This window comes from Mustela nigripes, chromosome 12, assembly GCF_022355385.1.
Source record: "Mustela nigripes isolate SB6536 chromosome 12, MUSNIG.SB6536, whole genome shotgun sequence".
Lineage (NCBI taxonomy): Eukaryota > Metazoa > Chordata > Mammalia > Carnivora > Mustelidae > Mustela > Mustela nigripes.
The window spans coordinates 27153100-27176210 of record NC_081568.1 but is presented as its reverse complement, the minus strand read 5'-3'; the positions used below and the strand labels follow the sequence as shown (position 1 = coordinate 27176210).

Here is a 23111-nt window from a genome sequence, read left to right as displayed (position 1 = left end):
TCACTTTCAGACACCAGTACCCTGTCACCTGATCCCATCTAATTACAAGGGAGTCAGTCCTGTGATCTTTAAATCTATGCCCAGAAAGAAAAGGAAAACCAAATTTCTGATGGACAACCTAAGTTTTTACCACTCCTGTGAATGGTCTCCCAGGATTCTAAGATGACAGGAAAAAGCAGGAAATAAGGAGGAAAAATGCTTTTGACACATTCTTGAGAAGTTCTTCTTAGACATGTTAACTTTATCAGATGTGCACAAAGCCCACTCTTAATGTTTTAAAAATTCTCCCATCAGGCACGTCGCCAGTGCACTTCATTTTTCCAGACTTTAGTTGCCCCATATAGAAAAGTGAGATTGGATCACAGACCTTTCAAGTCTTTTGGTTTCTTCATATCCAAAATTCTAGAACTCCTGCTCTGCATTTCCTCCTGAGACAAGTAAGCTGGGAACCAAGGAAGCAATGTCACTGGGCCAATAATTAATTTTCCATTTTAATTTTAACTTCCTGTCTTACTTCCACAAGCCAGATTTCTACAAATTGAAACTATACATAATAGACAAGGTTGTTAAATATTATATTGATTTATTTTTTATGGCAAAGTGAAGTCGTTTTGTGAATGGGTTAATAACACACACACACACACACACACACACACACACACACACAAAGTCCACAAAGATCCCTCTGTGAGAAAATAATCTTGTTTGAAGAGTCCTGCAAAACATGTACTCCTCCTAATCTCCTGTCCAGTATTAGTTTCACGGAGCTAACAAACAGTGCTATCTCAGTGCCATAGGGCAGCTCACTCTGCAAAAGGACAGCCCAGCAGCTGCAGGTTGATAGTGGCTTGCTAGGCTTGACTGACCTCTGCTGGACTCATCTAGGTTGTACCTGTGTTCTTGTTCAAGAACCCAGACTAAGGGAGCAGCCCTTATCTGGGACATCTGGAGACCAAGTGGAGAACAATCACAGGAAGCCTGAAGCCAAACTGTTCCATTGTATTTAGGGCTTCTGTTGGGACACAGCAAAAACAAGCACCACCATTCACATCCCATCAGCCAAAGCTTTTCACACGGCCAAGTCCAAAGTCATTGAAACGGGGTGTGTATTCCTACCACAGGGTGTAGGATTTTGTTCAATGACAATGGATGACGATAATGCAGTCCTTTGCCTTGGAGAGAACAGATATTTGAGGAGTATAATCCAATCTTCTTACACTCCATAGATGGGTGACAGACACAAGTGAGCCAGAGATGACAGGTAGAGCTAATAGAATTACAGAGCAAAGAGCAAATGAGAAGGTGTGAAGCCTTTGGTGATGTGCAGAGATTAAACCCAGCTGATAACAAGAATGCAAGAGGAGAAGAGAATGTTTGCTTTCCTGCTCTCTGACTCTCTAGGATGAGAGGGGTCAGATCAGGAGGAGCCAGGACCTGCAAACCAGTCATCCCCCCCAAGAAGAGCAGGGGAGTGAAGAAGGAGGAGGAGAGGGATTGCGCTAGAGGGAAGGAGGCAGGCAGCCAGATGAGCTGTGATGCCTGGGCATCGGGCAGAGATCCAGGGCCTGCTGGGCCAACTCATGGGAGAGCTAGGGTCTTCAGAGCGGACAGCAGAATTACGGGACCAGGGCCCTGGGCAGGACCCATGCAAGACTTCCTTTGGGCTTCTCTCACTGGATGGACATTTGTCCCAGCGCCTACAGACAGGTCTCCAAGGGCTCCAGCCATGGAAACCTGTGGGTAGAGGTTTCCAGATCACGGCACTCCTCAGGCTAAACTAAAACATTCTATCACAGGATAGGGGGTGGAGAAGCAGCCAATTCCACCTTCACATCTTCCTTCCCCACCTCTTTGCCTAAGAACCACCTAAGTGTTCACTGGAAAAGCACCTTCCGTAGAAGGCATGACATAGGGCAGCCGGTCAGTGGTATTCTCATAGCAGCCCACGGTGATACATGGTAGCTACCCTCTTGCTGAGTATCGGTGACAGAGAGAGGTTGAATCCCTATGGTGTCCACCTGAAACTAATGGAAAATTGTGTGGCAACCCTAGTCAACTGAAAAATATTTTTGAAAGCACAAAGCATTTAAAAATGCCTCTTCTGTTGCCCGGCTAGCTCAGTCGGAAGAGCATGAGACTCTTAAAAATGCCTCTTCTACTACAAACTCGCAGCCAATAAAAAACTAAGTCCTAGAGAGCTAATGCAGAGCACCGTGACTATAGATGACAATGCTGTTATAAACTTCAGAGCAGCTAAGAAACAGGATCTTATGTGTTCCCATCAACGGCAGGTGATGGAGGTGTTAACACTAAGGTGGTAATGCTATTGCAATATTTAAATGTAGCAAATCAACATGATGTTCACCTTGAACTTATACAGTGTTTTATTCCAATGATATTTCAATAAAACTCTTTAAAAAAATTTTAAATGACACCAGAGCCCCAGAGCCACCTCTGCATAGGGGAAGTGCGCTGAGGGAACCCTTTATCAGGTAGAGGGCCCCTTTAAGGAGCTCAGAACCCACAGCCCCAAGGGCCTCTGGGGGCCATGGCCCGGTGGTTAACAATACAGATCTCAGAGCCCAACGGCTGAGCTCATCCCCTTCCATACAGTGCTCACTGGCTGTATAACCTTAGACAACTCATGGAGCCCTTCTGTGTCCTCATCTGTAAAATGGGCATGTTATTACTAGTGCTTGCATCTCAGGCTTGTTGTGAGGAGGAGGCCTATAGCATGTCCTGTGTAAGGGTTTGCCAGTTTTCTCACCACACATTTTTGAGCACACTGGAGGCTTTTAAGATAACATTATTGGCTTAAACCACTGACCCCTCTGAGCTTCAGTTTTCTCATCTTGGAAATGGGAGCAATGATATCACAGTAGTAACAGCAGTAGGAGGAGTACGAGGAGTAACAATTCCCTGCCCACTGCCTGGTATTATTGTAAAAATAAAATGTGATAGTGGTGAGAAAGTGCAAAGTGCTTTGCTAACTGTAACTCACCGTGTAGACAAGAGGTTTGTCGTGTGCTCTTTGGTGGTGGTATTAATTTGAGACAGGGCTCAGAATCTAAAGACTGGATTCCCATTTTTGCTCTGTCTTCTACCCGGAGGGATGGCAGACAGAGCCCATTACCTCTCTGAGCCCCAGTTTCCTCTCCTGTCAAACAGAGCTTCTTAGCGGAGGTGTGACCTGTGTCAGATGACACTTGGCAGTTAGTGCTTCCCCACTTTCACTTCACACTGGAATGTTCTGGAAAGCCTCTTAAAAATGCCTGCGTAGAGGTGGCCCCAACCCTCAATTAGGCAGAATCTCTAGGGAGAAGTCACAGGAATGGGTAGTTTTAAGAAGTTGCCTACGTTGTCCTAATGTGAATCCTGGCGGTCTCCCAGCACGGTCTCCACCAAGTGCCCCCTCAGAGCTCCCTCTGGGGGTCCTGGGAGAGGAGGGAGAGAGGGTGTCTGGAATCAGAGGTGAACAGTGTACATCAGCCTTTGTATTGTTTCTAGTAATTTCCGCACGGCCATGGTGTTCAGACCACACTGCCGGGCTCTCATGAAGTGGTCATTTTATATAAAAGTGGTTCCCTTGTGGAAAGTGCCAGATGTTTCCCACCGAAGGATGTCTCCCAATAGGGAATAAGATGGACAACTGTTGGAGAAGCAATAAAATGTACCCTTGATCACTGCAGTGATAAAAAGTCATAATAACGGATGGTCACATGTGCAAGGGTCTTGCGATGAAGATTCACAAATGGGTAAAAATGCTGTCCGGGCCGGACACAGAAACAGGTCGTTGTTGCAAGGTGCCTGTTTGCCAAGATCCCAGGGAGGGCTAGAGCCTCCCTTCCCCTCCATCTCCTCTCCCCGAGCACCATACCCCCAGCTTTCCCTGTCTGTGTCAAAAAGCAGCTGCCCCTTCTCCTTAAAATCTCTTCCCTCGCCTCCTAAAGACAGAAAACTAAGCTGGCTCCACATCTAGTGTTGGATAAGACGAATACAGGACCAGTTCTTCTCTCGCATGCAGAGTTTCCTCCCATATCTTATTAGATTCTTGTTGGGCTTTGTCATCTTGACGGCTTCACGGATTCATTTACTCATGCTACAGGCAGTCACTGAGCATATATAAACATTTGGGCAAAGTTTATATAATGCTTTTAATCTTGAGCCTTAATCTCAGCCTTCTGCTGCTATCTGCACTCTGAGCAGATTACGGCTTCGGTTTTCCAGACTGAACACTGGCATTCAGTATTGGAACGACCAGCTAGACTCCTGGAAATCAAAGGATATCTATGGGGTTCTCTCCCTGTTATTTTAGCCTCAGGCCATCTAACCACATTGGAACAGCAGGTAAGGAGACCCGGTGGCCAGAGAACCCCAAACAGGCAGACCCCAAAGGAAGCACCTAACTCTTAAAGCAGGGATGAATACATGTAAAATTTGTTAATAAGAAATAAGACTTTTTTACATTTTTAGGAAAAGAGAGACATTTGAAATTTGTTTTGCGTTCATAGTCAGGAAAAGTGGCAGGTGGTGTCCTCACCATTGATGTTGGGAAACTCAAGCTGCAGAGGAATGCAAGATTTGAGGAGTTTGGGGCTTCCCCACCATCTGAGTCTTGGTTGTTTTCGTTGTTGTTCTTGTTGTTTTATAATGTCCTGTATTCTTTTTTTTTTTTTAAGATTTTATTTATTTATTTGACAGAGATCACAAGTAGGCAGACAGGCAGGCAGAGAGAGGGGGGGAAGGAGGATCCCCGATGAGCAGAGAGCCCGATGAGGGCTCGGTCCCAGGACCCTGGGATCATGACCTGAGCCAAAGGCAGAGGCTTTAACCCACTGAGCCACCCAGGCACCACCAATGTCCTATATTCTTATTCAAAGTTTCTTCATTCGGAAGTGTTGAAATTTGCAGTTGATTCTTACCCACATTTTTAATTGTGAAAATACGCAACATTCTTAATTGTGAAAATATTCTTTATGATGTATCAAGTAAGCTCAGAAAAATACAACAAATGGGTGATATTTTCTGTTCCAATTTCTTTCTTATTGAAAAATGTAAATATTTAAGGTCACTAATTGTAATAGGTCTTGTATTTTTGTCTCCGTTCAGAATAACTTCCTTGAAACACATTTTATACAACAAAACTCATCAGGTCATTTGTTCTTATTTATTACTCTTTTTATTGTTTCAACAAATTTATATGCTGCAAAATCGTAGCATATAAATTTCTTTCCTTTTTGGCAAGTAATGTAAATTTATCCACTTAAAACTAGGAGCTTCATCAAATTTTTTTTAATTTCATATATCTTTTATTCACTTTATTTAAACAAACAAATAAGAAAAAAACAGTTCACCCATTTTTCCCTACCCCCCCACCCGTCCGCCTCTGACAACCATCATATCTATGAGCTTAGTTTTATAGATATAGATTGGTGATAGATTTCTATTTTAGGTTCCACATATAAGAGAAGTCACACGGTATCTGTCCTGCCATCTGAGTCTTGATCAGTCTTATCAAAATCCAGGTTTGCCAAAACCTGGAAATGACTCAAATGTCCATCCAGAGTAGGACGAATAGATAATGGTCTTTCATTCAACATAATATGAAACAAGATAAATGAGATGAAGTGAAAATGAACTTCGTAGAACTGCATGCAGAAAGATGAGTCATAGAGCAGTGTGGGATTAAGGAAGCCAGACACACGCGCTCACAAAGGCATGCTGTATGATTAGATTTCTATAAAGTACAAAAGTAGGCAAGAGTAATCTGTGATGTTAGAAATCAGAAGAATGGTTTCTATTGGGTGGGGTAGAGATCAGGGGGAGACACCAGGGGGATGTTGGGGGCACTGCTAGTGTTCTGTTTGTTGACCTGGTCATAACATGGCATATCCACTTTGCAGTAATTCATTAAACATAACACTTACAATGTGTGCATATCTTATGTGTGATGGTCTTGAAAGAAATCCAAATCCTGGGGCGTCTGGGTGGCTCAGTCAGTTAAGTGTCAGCTCTTGGTTTCGACTCAAGTCACAATCTCGTGGGTTATGGGATTGAGCCCCTCATCAGGCTCCCCACTCAGCAGGGAGTCTGATTAAAGTTTCTCTCTCTCTGGCTCTCCCTCTTTTCTCTCTCTTTATCTCTCTCTCTTAAATAAATAAGTAAATCGTTAAAAGGAAGGGAGGGAGGGAAAAAAGAAATCCAAATCTTGACGTGGGCCCTACTTATCCATCAGAAATTGAGCTTGCCATAGCTAAGTAGGTCCTCAGAGTCACTGCCTAGCATAGTAGGTCCATTTCTACAGTCAAGGGAACTGGGTCAAAAATCTGATTAGAACATTGGATCAATAGGGGCAGATGAGGCAGGACAAGGTGGGGACTGCTCTCACTTAGGGGATCAGCAGGTTTGGGGAACAAGTCACACAAAACGGTAGAGCTGAGATCCCTGGCATTCAGAATTAATCTGGGCCTAAGTGGGCCGGAGTATGCAGATGGTGGGCACACAGTGGCTCTGCCAGTGGATAGACAGTGAGGAGTGGTGTGTTGGGAGCTCAGATCTGTTACTTCTTACTCTCCTGAGCCACACTGCCTCCCCTCCTATGGTTGACCCTTTTCACTGTGGGTAGTGGGATCAGCACACACTGTGGGACTATGGCCCTGATTTTCCATCCAGGAAGAGTAGCTCTTATTTCCTTGAAAAGAAGCTGTGAGGCATAAAATTCCTTTTTTCAACTCTTGGCCTCTGTAGAAGAGACTTGGCTTAATGGAAGAGGGTGATGAAGGGAAGCTTCTGGAAAAGAGGGCCTGGGCAGGATCAGCATTGATGCAGAATGAAATGGGGAAGTTGGAGGATTTTATGGAGATCATACCACAGTGGGACATAGCACTGTGGGAAGGTATATTTGAATAAGATAATGGGAGGACCACAAAGTTGGGGGGGGGGGGGTCTCTGAGGATTCAGAAGCAAGGCAGCTGATCACGGGTAAGGTGCTGACTTCCTACAAACCTGCTCTTCAGTCCGGAGTCTTGCATGTTTAAACCACAATCACACCCAGGGAGCTAGTGAGGACTGAAGCCAAGATAATTGTCTTGAACTGAGTTATGGGGCTGACTTTTTCCTAATTGAAGTCCAAATATTTGGAGCAATTTGCCCCCATAACCATCACTGAAAGCAGGCTGTGGGCAAGGAGGCCTTTGATCAAGATCTCACTTGCAGTGGGAGCTGGGTAGCCAGGGGGAGGCTTAAAGAAACAAAAAACACATTTATCCCTAGCCTAGTATCTACCAGCCCTAAACATTGGTCAGTGGACAAGCAGGTGGTATGCTTGCTTCTGGAAGAAAGCACTATACGTGACCCAGGTTAACATCCAGCATATCTCCCTCTGGAGTTAGCAGTCAAGATCACTTTCTTCGTGAAAGTTTACCTAGCCCACTGCATTTGACCTGCCGGGGGCTAAGATACAGCATGAGTTGAGAAACCACTGCTGAAACACAGGAACAACACCACTAGATCTAATCCGCTGGAATGGGGATTTCAAAACACCAGAAAGTGCATGGTGGTTACTAGCCAGATTCTAAGACTGTGCAGGAAATCCCCTGGGGAAATGGGTTTTTGATTTTGTTTTGTTTTGTTTTGTTTTGTTTTGTTTTTTAGCCCATAAAATACTTCCTTAAAGCTTTCTTATAGGAAAACTCCATTTAAGAGAGTTTCTTTGAGCCTGGGCCAGCACACCAGGAAGCATGAGCAATGGTAATGCCTGCTTTTCTCGCCCCCACCCTGCTCTCCCAATCTAGCCATTTCTTTTGCAAAACACATGCGGCCCTGATTTGGTAGAGCTGTCCAGACCTTGCCTAAAAATTGTGATTTACAGCATGTTGATCTCAAACATTTTGAGGCAATGCCCAAAAGAGCAGAGAAGTCTCAATAAAAGGATATTCTAGAACTTCTTTAGCCATGGGGCCAAATCCCATCCCTAAGCCAGGATGAGGTCATCAGATCTCCAAGACAAAGAAGCCTTCCAGGGCTGTATAGACCTAATGAAGTCATATTTGTGGGAGCAAAGTGTCTGAAAGCCCCAGACATATATAGGACTGGCAGCTGAGGTGAATTCTCTGAGCTCTGGCTCTCCTGTCTCCATGCCTGCTCACAGCCTGGCGTGCTGTTCCCTCAGGTATGGGCCCATTGCTGTTGTCTCCATTCTCCACCCCCAACCCCTCGCAGAAGGAGGGATCATTGCACTGTCCATCGCAGTCTGCAAATCAAGATTATTCTTAGATGCTCTCAGATTCACTACATTTCTCTCTCCTATTGGCATCGGACTGACAATTTACTAATCCTCTCTGTGCTTCAAGATCCTCACCTCTTCAAAGGGGAGGTAATAGTCTGTGCCACTCATGGGGCTCTCGTGAGGGCTGATGGAGCAAACGATGAGGACACTTGGCACAGTCTGGCCTGTAGTAAGTGCTCCAGACACCGTACGCATGATTACACCCCTGGTGATCCTTTAGCAACTTGATTTAAATTGAATGACCCAAGGGATTAGATGGCTCAGGTAGTTCAGAGAGTGCAACCTGGGGAGGGAGAGGCATTTGGAAGGATTCCTGGAAGAGCAACTAGAAGGTTCCCAGAGAGCAACATCCTGGCTTCCTCACAGGAGCCCAATAGAAGAGAGGACTTGATGGTGTCTAGTTGCCCCAAATCTCTGTTGTCACTAAGATTTCTATGTCCAAGTAGGTCTCAGAGGGGGCGGTAGCAGGTAGAGAAGGCCTTCTCGAAGCTGTCCATGAGGCGGTGTCCAGCTGGGACATGGGGAACCAGCTCTGGCCAAGAGGGATGGGCGAAGTCTGATCTCTTCAGGGCTCATCAAACAACACCCAGCCGTTTCAGATGTCTCAAGAAGAGCAGCCTTGCCCTCTAGATGGTCTTCCCTTGAGTTATAAAAATCATAAGATGTAAAAGAAAATATATGCCATGTGTTTCCAAGAATTTACACTTAGTTCATCAAATCTGTTGTTTTCTGAGAGTTTTTTGGAGTCCAACAAGACTAATGAGCCTTTTTCAAATGTCTTTTTAAAATGTTTTCTTCTGAAAAGGACACTTAGAGGCTTTGAAATTGGTTCCAAGGGTAAAAATAATAATATTAGTAATAAATTGTTCAAAACTCTCAACCGCCGCAGGTTGAAATTTTATTTAATGCTCCAAAACCAGGGACTTGAATTATTACTGGGGTTTGTCGTTGTTTGAAAAAGGAGAAGGAAAGCACATGGAGGTTCACTGGAGTTCACTGTGTGGTTCACAGTTATGCCCACAGCCCAGCAAATTTCTTGCTCAGCCTATGTTTTCAGAGACACACACAGCCCTTCCCCCCACACTTGGCATACATGAGACCAGTTTGAATTCATACTGAGGCTACTTACTGAGTGTGCGGACTTATTTTTGGCTGTTGGATCAAAGCCCTCCCAGAATGGTTCTCTTGTAGGGCATGCAATCTGTGTCGCATAAAATGGGTGATACCTGGTTAAGTGACCAAAAGGTGGAAAGAGGACAATTTTTCTTGGGGGTCTGCGCGCAGGAGCGCTGTCCCGCGGCTGCCCTTGAACATTGTCATCTGATGACCTCTGGTGGTAGAATTTTTCCTAGCATGTGTGCACGGGTGCGTCTGAGCCAAGCTATTCAACCATGTTATATTTTCCTACATTCCTTTCCTCCTGTTTTGTCATTCACATTAAGCAAGGAGCCAGGATCAGTTGCAAACACCCAGAGTAAAGTAGTGCATGTGCCTGGCCGGCCTGTTGCTTTACAAGAGTTGCCCGGTGCCTTCTCTTTCAGCGAACGTCTGATACATTTCCTCTAGAAAGAGAAAGGAGCCAAAATGAAGGAAAGTGTGGCATCCACCGTTGTTTTCATTTTGCTACTTTTTCTCAACACCGGTCTTCTGAATGGTAAGTAAGGAACTGTCCTGCTCTCTCTAATTCCCTGGGGTGTTTTTCGAGAGGATGGGGAGTCCAGCTAGCCCTGCAGTTACAAGCGATGAAAATGTCACTTGCAGCTGTTAAATCATTTGCAATATTTTTGGCATTAAAATCAATGCAGAAATTAATGCAAAAGAATGAAGGCAGTGAACACAAAAGCGTGTCTCTGTGCTCTGCCTTCTACCCTTACCCTGGGAGTTCAGGGAAGTAGCTTGGATGAATGACTAGACCAGACTCTGGGGCCAGCTTCTGTCAGCTACTACTGGCTATGTGACCTTGAGCCAATCACCCAATCTCTCTGGGTTTCCACGTTTTCAAAGTGAGGACAAAGATGTACCCTCCACCTCCGATGAAGTGATATATGTGGAAAATCTTTGAAGAACAGTAAAAAGATAAAAGGGATCGCTGTTTTATGATGGGAAACTAACTCTATTATCTGTGCCCATGGGAGAGATGAAGTTCACAACCAGAGCGTGCATGTTGGCGTATGTACATTTCTGTGTGCCCACCTCTGTGTATTTTTGGGTGGGGATACTTTTGTATATAATTCTATGTGTACTAACTTTTCCATGTGTATCTGATTGCAAATGCTTCTCTGTTATAACAGTATGCGTCTCCATCTGTTAGTGTATCCCTGTGTACCAGTATATTTCCATGTATTTTCCAAGTGGGCTTCCTAGTATGCAGTTGCATATATGTGGGGGCGGGGGGCTGTCTGTGTGTTTGTGAGGTGGGCTCTAATGTGGACATACGTATGTACCTGTGGGTACGGTATCTACGTGGTTGTCCTTCTGTCTATGTGCATTTTAAGAATAGTGAGACAGTCCATTTATTTTCACTCTCCCTGCTAAAGTGAGTGAAAGGAACATTTGACTAATTGTAATTTCACAACTGTACTCTCCTCTCCTGAATAACCAGTGAAATGTGAAAGAGACAAGATTCCAGAGAGAGAAAAAGGACAGCAGAGATCAGCATAATCCATAGGGAAACTTGGAAGTATTCAAACAATCAACAGTTGCCTTAATTGGCTTCTGTGGATGCTCATTATTGAGCCATAGGGTTTGGGGTTTTTTAAAAAAGAAAAAAAAAAATTCTGCCCCACAGGCCCATTCCCAGCCACAAAACAAACAAATAAACAAACAAACAAACAAAAACCCACACACACAACAAACAACAAACGAATCACTTCAACCTATGAGATTATCCTAAAGAAATTTTCCCTGGAGCATAAACAATGTTACAGATTTTGGCCGACCTAACCCCAGGCTGGCTGGCATGGAGTTTTCAGATTTCCTATAATCCTTTGATGGTTTTCAGGGTAGCTGGGAGCTCGAGGGTAGCTTAGCTCCCACTGACAAGACCGGCCTGCTGTCCTCAGCCCCTGCCTGTGCAGTGTCGTATCATTCCATGGACTTCTTCTTTCTGGCCAGTTTTGCCTGGGGTCCCCTCTTCCCATGCATGTTCTCCTCCGGACTTGATCTTTCTGATCAAAGTTCTCAGAGAGAACGTGTGGCCTAGGAGCCAGCGGTCGGGGACAGGGGGACAAGTATAAGAGAAAACGGAGAAAAACCCCTGCTCTGAATGGCCTGGGGTTTTATGGGGATGGGCACAATGGGGCTGCTGCCTAGCAGGAGGCACAAGGCAAAGGCCCAGGGCCACCCTCTTCCTCTTTGGACTTGGCAGACAAGGAAGGGGGTCAAGGCAGTTGACCAAGAGCTTTGGGGATGAAGCAACTGAAAAACCCCATCCTCTTGACATTGTATTTTCCACATCACCTTCTGGCTTCCAACTGGGGTCAGGTATGGCTCTTGGATAATAATGGTAGCTGGTAACCAGGAGAGCAGTGAGTCACTCCGCCACCTCTTACCATGCCCCCCACCCCAAAAAGATTCATAGAACTGCAAGGAAGCCCTTTGCCGCCTCACCACAAAAAGACCCAAGAGGGAAGGGGTAAATATAAGACAAAAGGGACTAAAAAACGAGAATCAGAAATGAGGGCAGGAGAATGAGGAGATAAACGAGACAGATGGTGAGACTGGGTCAGAGATCAAAGCCAAATGGAGTCAAAGGAAAGTGAAGGGAAACAGGAAGGAAAGGAGAAGATGGGGTGAGGGGGAAGCAACCAAAGGAGTGTCAGCGATAGAAAGAAGAAAACAGAAGGTCCCGGATTGAGTTAATTCTGTGGGAATGGCAGAAGGATGGAGATTTGTGAGTGGATGGAGAAGTGCTAGAGAGCAATGTGTCAGCAAAGTGTCCCAGGATGCCTGTGCCTGGGGCAGAATGCTTTTCATGGTCACTCTTCTACTATGGGAAGATGTCAATTGCATAGACTCTGGGATCATGGAAGGGCCACATACCCTTCAGTCTACACGTATCCAGCCCACCCTTGATGTTCATCCTGTTGGAATTTTACAGTTAGTCACCGGTCCTGGTTAGTGGCCATCTCTGCCTCACAGGACACACACACACACATGCACACACATAACATGAACACACATACACACGCAGTTCTCTCTCTCTCGCGCTCACTCTCGCTCTCTTTCTCTCTCAGTCCTGCCAACATCAGGACAGCCCACAGAGGAATGTTGCTGGTATTTCTGAGCCCCCCACCCCTCTGCCTCCTCATCCCAAACTTCATCACTTCATCACTGACCTGGTCCCATCACTCTGCTTCTGTCACCAGTAGGAGGGTCAGTTGAATGCACCTTATTCTCCAATGACTTCTGGCTCCTTTTAGGACAATCACCTCCTGGAAAACCTGTGATCTCTAAATGTCGTTCTCCTGAAAAGGAAACATTCACCTGCTGGTGGAAACCTGGGGAAGATGGAGGGCTTCCCACTAATTACACACTGACGTATCACAAGGAAGGGTAAGAAGTTTTCTTCTCTCCTATCAACCCCCACATGACTGCTCTCAATCTGGGGGCCCAAAGTTAGAGTTACCACACTTCCCTGGATTGGCACGAGTAAGGCTCCTACCACCAGGGAAAAGAACTCCACTGCCTGTGTCTACAGTCTCTGGTTAATGTCCTTGAGGAGCTCTCTCCATGAGTATAAGATCATCCAACACACCAGCAGTACAGCCCGGAATTATTCCTAGTGTCTGTCCCAAGCTTAGGTTGTAGCCCAAGGTCACATATTGATCTTTCCTAAAGGCTAGTCACCTTTAGATGTAAATCTTGGGCCGGTTTTTACTTTCGCAATCTCAAAGGATTATCGTATAATCTGTAACCACCACAGTACATTAGGTTTTCAAACTTGTTCCGTGACCGAGAAAGTAAAGAGCCCCATAAGCAAAGGGAGATAAGGATGTTTCCTTAGCATTTGCTGAGCCAGGATCTCTGATCTTCCAGAGGGCATATGTGGACCTAGGGTGGTGTCGAGGGCTTAACAAGGGCCTCTCTGGGCAGAGTTTTGCTTTACTCACAATGAAACCATCCCGGAAAGCCCAGGAGGGCTGTATCCTTCCCCAGAGAAGAAAACACTTACCTGTTGCAACACCTGGCCCACATCCCAAATATACTTTGTTGTACGCAACAGTGTCGTCCCTTGTGGGACCCAGAGGGGTATCTTGTAAATTGAGTTCAGGGACTCAAACTGGCAACCAAGCTAAGAAAGCCTTCACACCTCATGCTGGGTCTTGCGTTGAGGCCCTGATGTCTACATGGGGGCAGCCTAAGGAGGCCTCCTGGTCCTGAAACGGCCCCTTTCTTAGTAATGTTACTCTGTTTTTGACTTGAGGCCATCTGAAATAGACTGACAGCAATGTTTACCTCTTTCATCTTCTTTAAGTGAAATGTAATTCAATCGACACATGTGCGCGGTAAATGCCACATTGTGCACAGCCCCCGGTGTATGTATAGGGGAGGGTCACGAGTCCTGACATGACCAGTGGCCATTCCCTGCGCAGGGCCGGGCCTTGGCCATTGAGAGCTCAAGCACTTGTTGGCAGGGGGCATACAGCACAAAGCCCACAAAAACCTATGGAAGAGAGGTGTCAATGAGCAGCAGAGTCATTGAGGATCTAACATAACCCTTCCACCATCTCCAACACCCTCTTGCCTGTCTCACCCCCAGCTGACATGGGCAGGACACAGAAGTTTGGGGAGCTGTTTCTCAGCTCTGGTTCCTGCATTTTGAAAGTCTGATCCCCAAAAGCCAGTGTTACTGATCTACTCGGAAAGAAACTAAACTCTGTTGACCGCTTCCTTATTTGCTGCTAATGCACTACTCATTGCAGAGAAACAACCACACATGAATGTCCAGACTACATAACCAGTGGCCCCAATTCCTGTTACTTCAACAAGAAGCACACCTCCATATGGACGATGTACATCATCACAATAAATGCCACAAACGAGATGGGAAGCAGTTCCTCGGATCCACGTTATGTGGATGTGACTTACATAGGTAAGGCAAAAGGCGAAAACGGGTCAGGAATGGGTTACCCCTTATGGATTTACCAGTGGTAGGACTCAGCTTGAGTCTTCTTGGCTTTTGGAGAAAAGAAAGAAAGAAGAAAATTTTCAATATCTTTCTCAACTGGTTTTTCAAACCCGTTTTTATCAAGTCATTCATGGGAGTAGGACTGGGATGTGGGATCCTTATGTTTCTGTGCCTTCCCTTGAGCCTTCTTCTCATCTTCTTGCATCCAGAAGGAATATTCTATTTATGCGTCCCTTATCACTCCTTCCCTCCAGCCCTCCTCCCACAACCAATGTCCCCTTCTCCCTGACTTTCTCTCTCCCCGTGGAACACAGAGTTCCTGCAGGGAGTAGAGCTCCTAGAAGGCGTTTATTTGCTTCTGCACCCACAGGGATTGTGCCAACCCATTTGCCCCAAATTCAGTCCTCAATATACAGGTGCTTCTTAGTAACTGGAGCTATTATTTTAAAAATAATTTGGGGAGTAAAACTACTAATCGAACAGCAGTCTGAAGGCCAAGATCGCAAGTACAATGTTTGGAGACGTCATTAGCAAACAAAACTAAGTCAACCCAAACGCTGCATCTGGCTTTACACGATCAATCATGAGTTGTAGGGTAATTAGGCATCACTGCTGTGGCCTGGACAGTGTAGCATGGCTGACCATAGGAATCTTAGGACAAAAGATGGCGTGGCCAGGCCAGGGTTCAGCCCTCATCTTGCATCATAATCTAGGGAGTAGCTAATTAGGTTCATGGTTACCCAAGTCTTCCAGATTTACCTAACACCACTCAGTAAGGAAAATTAGATTAGGATTCTCAAGTGTTCACTTGCATATCATCCCAAAGGCATGTTATCAGTGGTTTATCCTTAAAAACTGGAAAAGTACACACTTGAATATTTTCTCTTGCAGTAAATCACTGGAATGAGCCTGGGGGTAGAAACTGAATTTGAGCTTAGTTTAAGAAACTGAGAAAAGCAACTCCAGTGGCAAATAGGAATAAAATAAATTCCGGTCATATAACTTTCTTGAGATTCAAAGTCTTTAAGATGCTACATGCTAAGTAACTCCTTTGTCTCAGGCTCTCTCTTATGGATTTAACATAGGAGGGCAAAACAGCAAAGGCAAAAGAAGTTCTGGAAGGAGCCATTGCTACAATGAAAGTAGTCATACACACACACACACACACATGCACACATTCATGCACAAAAACAGAATCACTGATGAGTAGTACCTTTACAAAGTGAAATTGATGAAGGAACCAATTTCATATGAGCTCTGGGAAACAACTTCTCTGGTGAAAAAGTGCTGGCCCCTATTTCCCAAAAAATCAGAGAGTTTATGGAACTCTCATATGACCCTACAGCACACAGTGTTGGTGACAAGCCATAGAATTCATTTAATAATCAATGCTGGGCGCCTGGGTGGCTCCGTCAGTTGAATGTCGGGCTCTTGATTTCAGCTAGGTCATGATCTCAGGGTTGTGAGATCGAGCCCCATGTCAGGCTCTGAGCTGGGTGTGGTGCCAGCGTGAGATTATTTTTTAAATCAGTATTAACCACAGTACCTTCTCGATCAGCCAGGGATAACTCAGAATGTTCAGAATGACAATATTGGCAGATAATATCTCAGAAATAGATTTCGTTACTGTTCTTGTTGGTACTGCTGTTGAATTACATTTAGCGATGTCGAAGATGGTTGAAAGCAGTGATTCTCAACTCAGGGCTGTGTTGTCTCCCCCAGAATATTTAGCAATGACAGGAAACCTCTCCAATGATTGCAACCTAGGGGAGCAGGCTCAGGGTATTGCTGACATTTAATGGGTAGGGGCCAGAAACACCGCAAGGCACACTAGAGAGCTCAGGACAGCATCCCTCCCACCCACCCCAACGTGCCAATAGATAAGTGTCTGGTCCAAAATGCATAGTGCCAAGGTTGAGAAACTTTGCTCTAAAGGATTTAGCTTAAACATTTTGCTGGCAGTTTTGTACCAATAGTTTTTTTTTTTTTTTTTAAGATTTTATTTATTTATTTGTCAGAGAGAGAGAGAGAGAGAGAGAGAGCGCGCACAGGCAGAGTGGCAGGCAGAGTGAGAGGGAGAAGCAGGCTCCCTGCAGAGCAAGGAGCCCGATGTGGGACTCGATCCCAGGACGCTGGGATCATGACCTGAGCCGAAGGCAGCTGCTTAACCAACTGAGCCACCCAGGCGTCCCTTGTACCAATAGTTTTTGATCAAAGGCGTTTCTCAGGTTGGTTTAGTAAGTACAGATAAAATGATTTTTCATAGATATTTACTTAGTGACATATAAGCATTAGGATTAGTGGCAGATTTTCTGAAGTCCACTTTTCTAGGCAACTGTAGGTTATAATGCCCAATACACTACAATCACACTCACATCCCTCCTGGCATGAGACTTACTTGAGGAGCTAATAAATGAAGTGAGAAAATACTACTGATCAGCAGGACTGAGATTAGGACAAGACAAGCTGGTACCCAAGGCACTCTTCAGGGGATAGTCACACAGTTGTACTTACAGGAACCTGAAAGTAAGTGCCTCCTTATTTGTGTGTGTGTGGCATAATACACATAACATAAAATTCACCATCTTAGCCATTTTAAGATGTGTGATCCGGTGGTGTTAGTTCATTCCCACAGTTATGCACCCTTCATGCTCTAGTTCCAGAACATGTTTGTCACTCTGGATGGTAACTGCACAGCAATTAACCAGTTACTCTGGAACCCCTGCTTTATCCCAGCCCCAGAACAACTACTAGTCTGCTTTCTGTCTCTAAAGGTTTGCCTATTCTGCATATTCCAAGTATATGGAATCATAGAGTATGTGTCCTTTTGTGTCTGGCTTCTTCCACTTCGTATAATGTTCTCAAGATTCATCTATGTTCTAGCATGTATCAGTACTTCCTTCCCTCTAATGATTGAGTCATGTCCCACGATATGGATATTATTTATCCATTCATCCTTTGGTGGACATTTGGGTCGTTTCCACCTCTTGGCTACTGTGAATAGTGTACTATGAGCAATCAGGTACAAGTTTTTGTTTGAACACCTGCTTTCAGTTCTTTTGGGTAGAGACTAAGAGTGAAATTGATGGATGACATGGTAATAGCACATTTAACTTTCTAAGGAATATTCAGACTTTTTTCTACAGTGGCTGTACCACTTTACATTCCCAATAGCAATGTACAAGGGTGCCACTTTCTCCACTGTTCCCACCAACATTTAGTTTTTTCGCCTTTTGAATTCTAGCCATCCTAGCATCCTAGTATGAGACGGTATCTCATTGTGGCTTTGACCTTCGTTTCTCAATGACTTTTGAGCCTCTTTCCTGTCCTTGTTGGTCATGTGTGCCTTCTTAAATTTTGCATTGTGCTTGCTTCAACCTAACCCCAGTTCCGCTGACCAGCACCTGATACCAAATGCCAAGAGTCTCATAACCACAGTGGAGTGAAACAGTAGAGAGAGCCCCCTCTAAGACTTGTCATTCAGTGTTCAGATACCACTTTTACTAAATATGGAGTTTCTTTTCTGTCTACAGTTGAACCAGACCCTCCTGTGAACCTAACTTTGGAATTAAAACAGCCAGAAGACAAAAAAACATACCTGTGGATGAAATGGTACCCACCCACCCTGGTTGATGTTAGATCTGGTTGGCTCACACTCCAGTATGAAATTCGGTTAAAACCCGAGAAAGCCACTGAGTGGGAGGTAAGTCAACTAGAAGATTTTGGAAAGAACCTGGTCCTTGGCAAAGGTGAAGCCCTCGCGCTGAGAGTAAGTCGCTCCTCCTCATTTTTGGGTAACCCTGTTGCCCTCTCAATGCTGATGTGACCTACCCTGGCATGGATGGTCCTCCTCACCTCCACTGGGATTGATAAAGGTCATCTCCATACTCTCCCAGAGCTAGCTAGCTCCTTGCCCTGAACAGTGTCCTTCACCCGATCTCCAACCCATGTCCTTCAGGATATCTTAGTTTGAGATACTTGTGAGTGTACTTATGTGGCACTAAGTAGGAGGAAAAAGTCTCAGTGTAACCGGTCCGTGATCAATGGTATTTTTATTCACTGGCAAATACTTCAATGTAAAGAAGAAATAATACAGTAAATTATAGGCATTATAATAGTCTACTCTTAAATATTTTATAGTATTATAATATTATATAATATTTTAGTCTGTATCTCTTTTATTTTATTTTCTTATTTTTTATTATTATGTTCAATTAGCCAGCATATAGTACATCATTAGTTTTTGATGTAGTCTCCAACGGTTCATTAGTTGCATTATAATACCCAGTGTTCATCACAACACGTGCCCTCTTTAATCACCCATTTACCCCATCCGCCCACAGCCCCCTTCCATAGCCCTCAGTTTGTTTCCCAGAATCCAGAGTCTCTCATGGTTTGTCTCCTTCTCTGATTTCTTCCAATTCAGTTTTTCCTCCCTTTCCCTGTATATTCTCTTTTAAAAAGGGAACATTTGAGGGGTATCTGGCTGGCTCAGGCAGTGAAGTGTGTGACTCTTAATCTCAGAGTTGTGAGTTCTAGCCCTACACTGGGTATGGAACCTACTTGAAATCTAAAAAGAACAAAAAGGAACATTTGGTTTCACTCATATGTGGAATTTAAAAACAAAACAAATGAACAAAGAACAAAGAGATAAACAACAACAAAAAAAAAGTCTCTCAAATACAGAGAACAAACTGGTGGTTGCCAGAGGGCAGGTGGGTGGGAGAATGGATGAAATCGGTGAAGGGGGTTAAGAGTACACTTATTGTGATGAGCACTGAGTTATGCATAGAATTGTTGAACCACTATATTGAACACCTGAAACTAATGTAACACCTCTATGTTAATTATGCTTCAATTTTTAAAAAGATACTCTCAAACCCATTAACAATGATAGCAATACAAAATTTTTAAAAAGGGAACATTTCCACATAGCCAAAATAATAAGGTTACACAAAGAAAATTAATTAAAGTTCTTTAATAACATTTAATAGCCTGTCCATATTTTAATTCCCCCAATTACTTCCAGAAATACCTTTAACAGCTAATTTGTCCAAACCAGAATCCACTCTAAGACCATACGTGGCTGGTTATTCTGTCGCTTCCATCTCAACATACTCGGGAGAGTGGGTCATTTGTCCTATAGAATGCATTTGTATGAGGAGTTCTCTGTGAAGTCATTTGGCTAATTTCTCTGGCCCTGTATTTCCTGTAACCAGACAATTAGATCTAGAAACTTGATCAGGTTCGGGTTGAATAAGTTTTAGCAAGAATACTTCAGAGCTGATTGTAGGTGCCTCATGCCAGGAGATGGAAATCATCTGGTTAACCCACCAGAAATGATGCTAAAACTGACTCTGGGATCAGAGAGATGACAACTTCATCCCTTGATTGTTTTGCTTGTACACTATTGTTTCAACAAACTTGAAGTCCCTGTTCTCTTTCACCTAGGGGCAATATGAATCAATAAAGTCATTAGGGTTGACAAAATAGCCACTTTTCAATTGTATTCACTGGTTGTCTTCCATAAAGTAGAATTTAGAAGTGGATAGAGGACAGGAAGCAGAATATTTGACTCGATGTCAATGGAGTTCCCCATGAAGAGGTAAAAAACCCACTAATTTTTGTGTGAGTCCTGTGAGGAGGAAAAGATGAGCTAGGAGGATGGAATGGTGAGAAGAACAGAGATTTATCTACAAAATTGAATCTGCTGGCCTCGGCTCTTCAATAGTTTATTATCTAGGGGAATGACTTCTATCTTCCTTGTTTGTCCCTAGACTCATTTTGCTGGACAGCAGACTCAGTTTAAGATTCTCAGCTTATACCCAGGACAGAAATACCTTGTCCAGGTTCGCTGCAAGCCAGACCATGGATTCTGGAGTGAGTGGAGCCCAGAGAGCTCTATCCAGATACCTAATGGTGAGTGTCTTGGCTCCCTTTTGCATATACTTCAAAATATTTCTAAAACAAAATAAATTCAGTAAGTTTGCATGTAGTAACTACTAACAGAAAAACTATTTTAAGCCTTGGCCAGAAGAATAAAGAGAGGTGGGTTTATCATCTCTCCATCTAGTACCAAGATGCCTGGAAATGTAGCACTGCTCTCTGGGTCACTGTCAGTGAAGACCTGTTTCTAGGATAAGACTACAAACATGGGTTTGGCATGTCTCAAAGGGTTTGATGGTCAGTCATTCTGCCCTCTCCATTTGCTCAAGGTCATCATCTAGCTGTCCCAAAATTTGTAAGGTGGTATGCCACTTCAAAGGCATTAATCAATTTTCAGTCCATGATGTCAATTACATCTTGATCCTTGTATGAAGGTACAGTATGAAAGAGACACCCAGTTCTAAGTGCCAATAAACATGGTGGCTTGTGCTCCACAAGAGAATAATTCATCTTACATTTCTAAAGTACATTATGGTTTATAAAGTCTTGACCTTGCTTGCCCTTTCCAACCTTCCCAGGTCTTCAGAGAGAATAGGATTAGCATTAGGAATCAAAAATGAGGAAAATGAAGCTCAATGAAGTTAGAGATCTTACCCAGAACCACATGGCAAAGCCTAGCTCTTCTACCAACTTGCCCGGCCAAAGCACAAAGCTTGCATTGGCTTGGCATTGAAACAGCTCTAAATTGTGGGTCATAAGATTCATATGTGCATCCAGTTCAGCCTTGGCTCTTATTAATTAAATAAAAGCACAATGTCTAGAGGCAGAAGGTCCAGGTTCAAATCCCAACAGTAGTTTATAGTTTACATGTTTGTGGGGAAATCGCTCTTTGAGCCTCCATGTCCTCATCTTTATATACCAGGCAGTGTATGTAAAGAGTTTAGCACCCTCGATGGCTTTAGCAAGAACTTAATACATGATGGCCTTTATTATTATTACTGCAATGGACCATGTGACCTTGAATTTCCTCTAAGGATCAAATAAAATAATATGTAAAAGAATTTTGAAATTAGTAGAGTACTGTAAAAATATATGCAACATACTAAGATTTAATAATAAAAATTAAATGTGTCACTGATGCTACTCTCTTTGGATTGCTATTCAAATCAAAAGAGGTGTAGGGAAGTGGGGGGAACTATTTTGTTCATAACTTCTGCTTATTCATTGTGTTTTTTTGTTTTTAATGATGCTTTGATGAGATCAAATCTTTCTGACTGTTTGCTTTTTAGACATCTCCATGAAAGATACCATTGTGTGGATCTTTGTGGCCGTTCTCTCCACAGTCATCTGTTTGATTATGGTCGCAGCCGTGGCTCTGAAAGGCCATAGGTACTTCACTGTCTGTCAACCCTCCTCCCAATCATGGCTGTCAGGAATTGCAGTAAAAAGGATAATGCAAAGATGATATGTCAAGCACACTTCCTTTGAGTCATTCGCTACAGTGTGTTTGTCCATAGAAAATCTTTTATCAGTGTTAGCAAAGGGAACAGGATGGACTCCTTTGAAACTGGTGCTCTTTCCATCAAACTGAGACTCCCAGTGGTGCATTAGTTAAACTCCCATTAAGAGCAGCTCCAATCAAGAGAAATAAGTAGTCCCAAAAATCGACTCATTTTGGCATCGGCCTCCTCTAGGAGCCAGAGCTAATTACAATGTCAGCCCCTAAAATTATTAATTGTCTTTGCCATTGATCTTTAGTCTCATGGAGCTCCAGAAATCTAACTCCTGTCCACCATAGCCCATGTAACAGGTAGTTAAAGAATATTGGTCTTTCAAAAATTACAAAGTGAGAAAGTGAGTCATCTAATTCTTCTTCACAAATTATTTTATAGCATGATCACCTGCATCCTTCCACCAGTTCCTGGACCAAAAATAAAGGGATTTGATACTCATCTGCTGGAGGTAAGTAGCAGAGGTGGAGAAGGTAGCGTGACTCACTGCTTTGTAATCATGACCTGGACACTTGCACACACAATTGCCATCAGTTCAGCCTGGCAGGCTCAGTCCCTGCCCAGCTTGCCCTACTCCTTGGCACATGTGTTTACAGAAAGATGGCTGGAAGTATGAGGGTCCTTACCTTCAGACACTAGATGTCAGAGGGTAAGGAGAGAAAGCCAAGGAAACATGAAAACACATAGTAATACTTGCGAGGTAAGTATTACTTATGAACAGAACAGGTCTGTTCATAAGCACAGAAATAAACATTTTGTGCAAATAACCAATTTAGAAAGAGGGTGAATATTTTGATTAATATGAAACAGGGACCCACCACCACCTCCTTTGTCATACTTCCATTAAAGTTTTCACTGGAGTGTTCTTTGCACAATTGCAGTATCCTATTGTAATTGTCGCTCACTGTGAGGACTCAGCAGAGACTGGATCAGTCCAGGGGGCTGCTGTTTGCCCAGGCCCACTTAGGCTGATTCAAGAGGTATTTAAATTCAACTGTTTTGAATAAAAATAGGGGTTAGGACATTTTATGTTTCTGTCCAGATGGATATATATGGTTTCAGTTTGACTTCAGCTTAACAATGCCATATCTAAAAGCAATGGCTTGCACATTACCTCCCTTGACCCAGCCACTGTGAGGCTAACAACATAGCAAGAATGTGAAAAGTGAGTCCCAGGGAATTTGGCTTGACTACACTCAATTTGATTGCAAGTATTGGAACAGGGATTAGAGCCTGGTCCAGTGCTCTTACCCCACTACCCATCTCTAGTACTGACCTTCATAGAGCCAGCACGAAC

General features: G+C 43.8%; 1 protein-coding gene across 2 annotated transcripts in view; it reads left to right on the top strand.

Annotated features, from left to right (window-relative positions):
* Positions 1-23111, top strand: part of PRLR (prolactin receptor) — a 167783-nt gene that overhangs the window by 141685 nt on the left and 2987 nt on the right. For both annotated transcript variants that reach the window (XM_059416995.1, XM_059416993.1), the window contains exons 3-9: positions 9829-9941; positions 12709-12841; positions 14212-14381; positions 17951-18120; positions 20195-20336; positions 21593-21692; positions 22196-22265. In XM_059416995.1, coding sequence (XP_059272978.1) covers positions 9872-9941; positions 12709-12841; positions 14212-14381; positions 17951-18120; positions 20195-20336; positions 21593-21692; positions 22196-22265 — 855 coding nt within the window. In that variant the 5' untranslated portion in view covers positions 9829-9871. The remainder of the gene's footprint in view (positions 1-9828; positions 9942-12708; positions 12842-14211; positions 14382-17950; positions 18121-20194; positions 20337-21592; positions 21693-22195; positions 22266-23111) is intronic.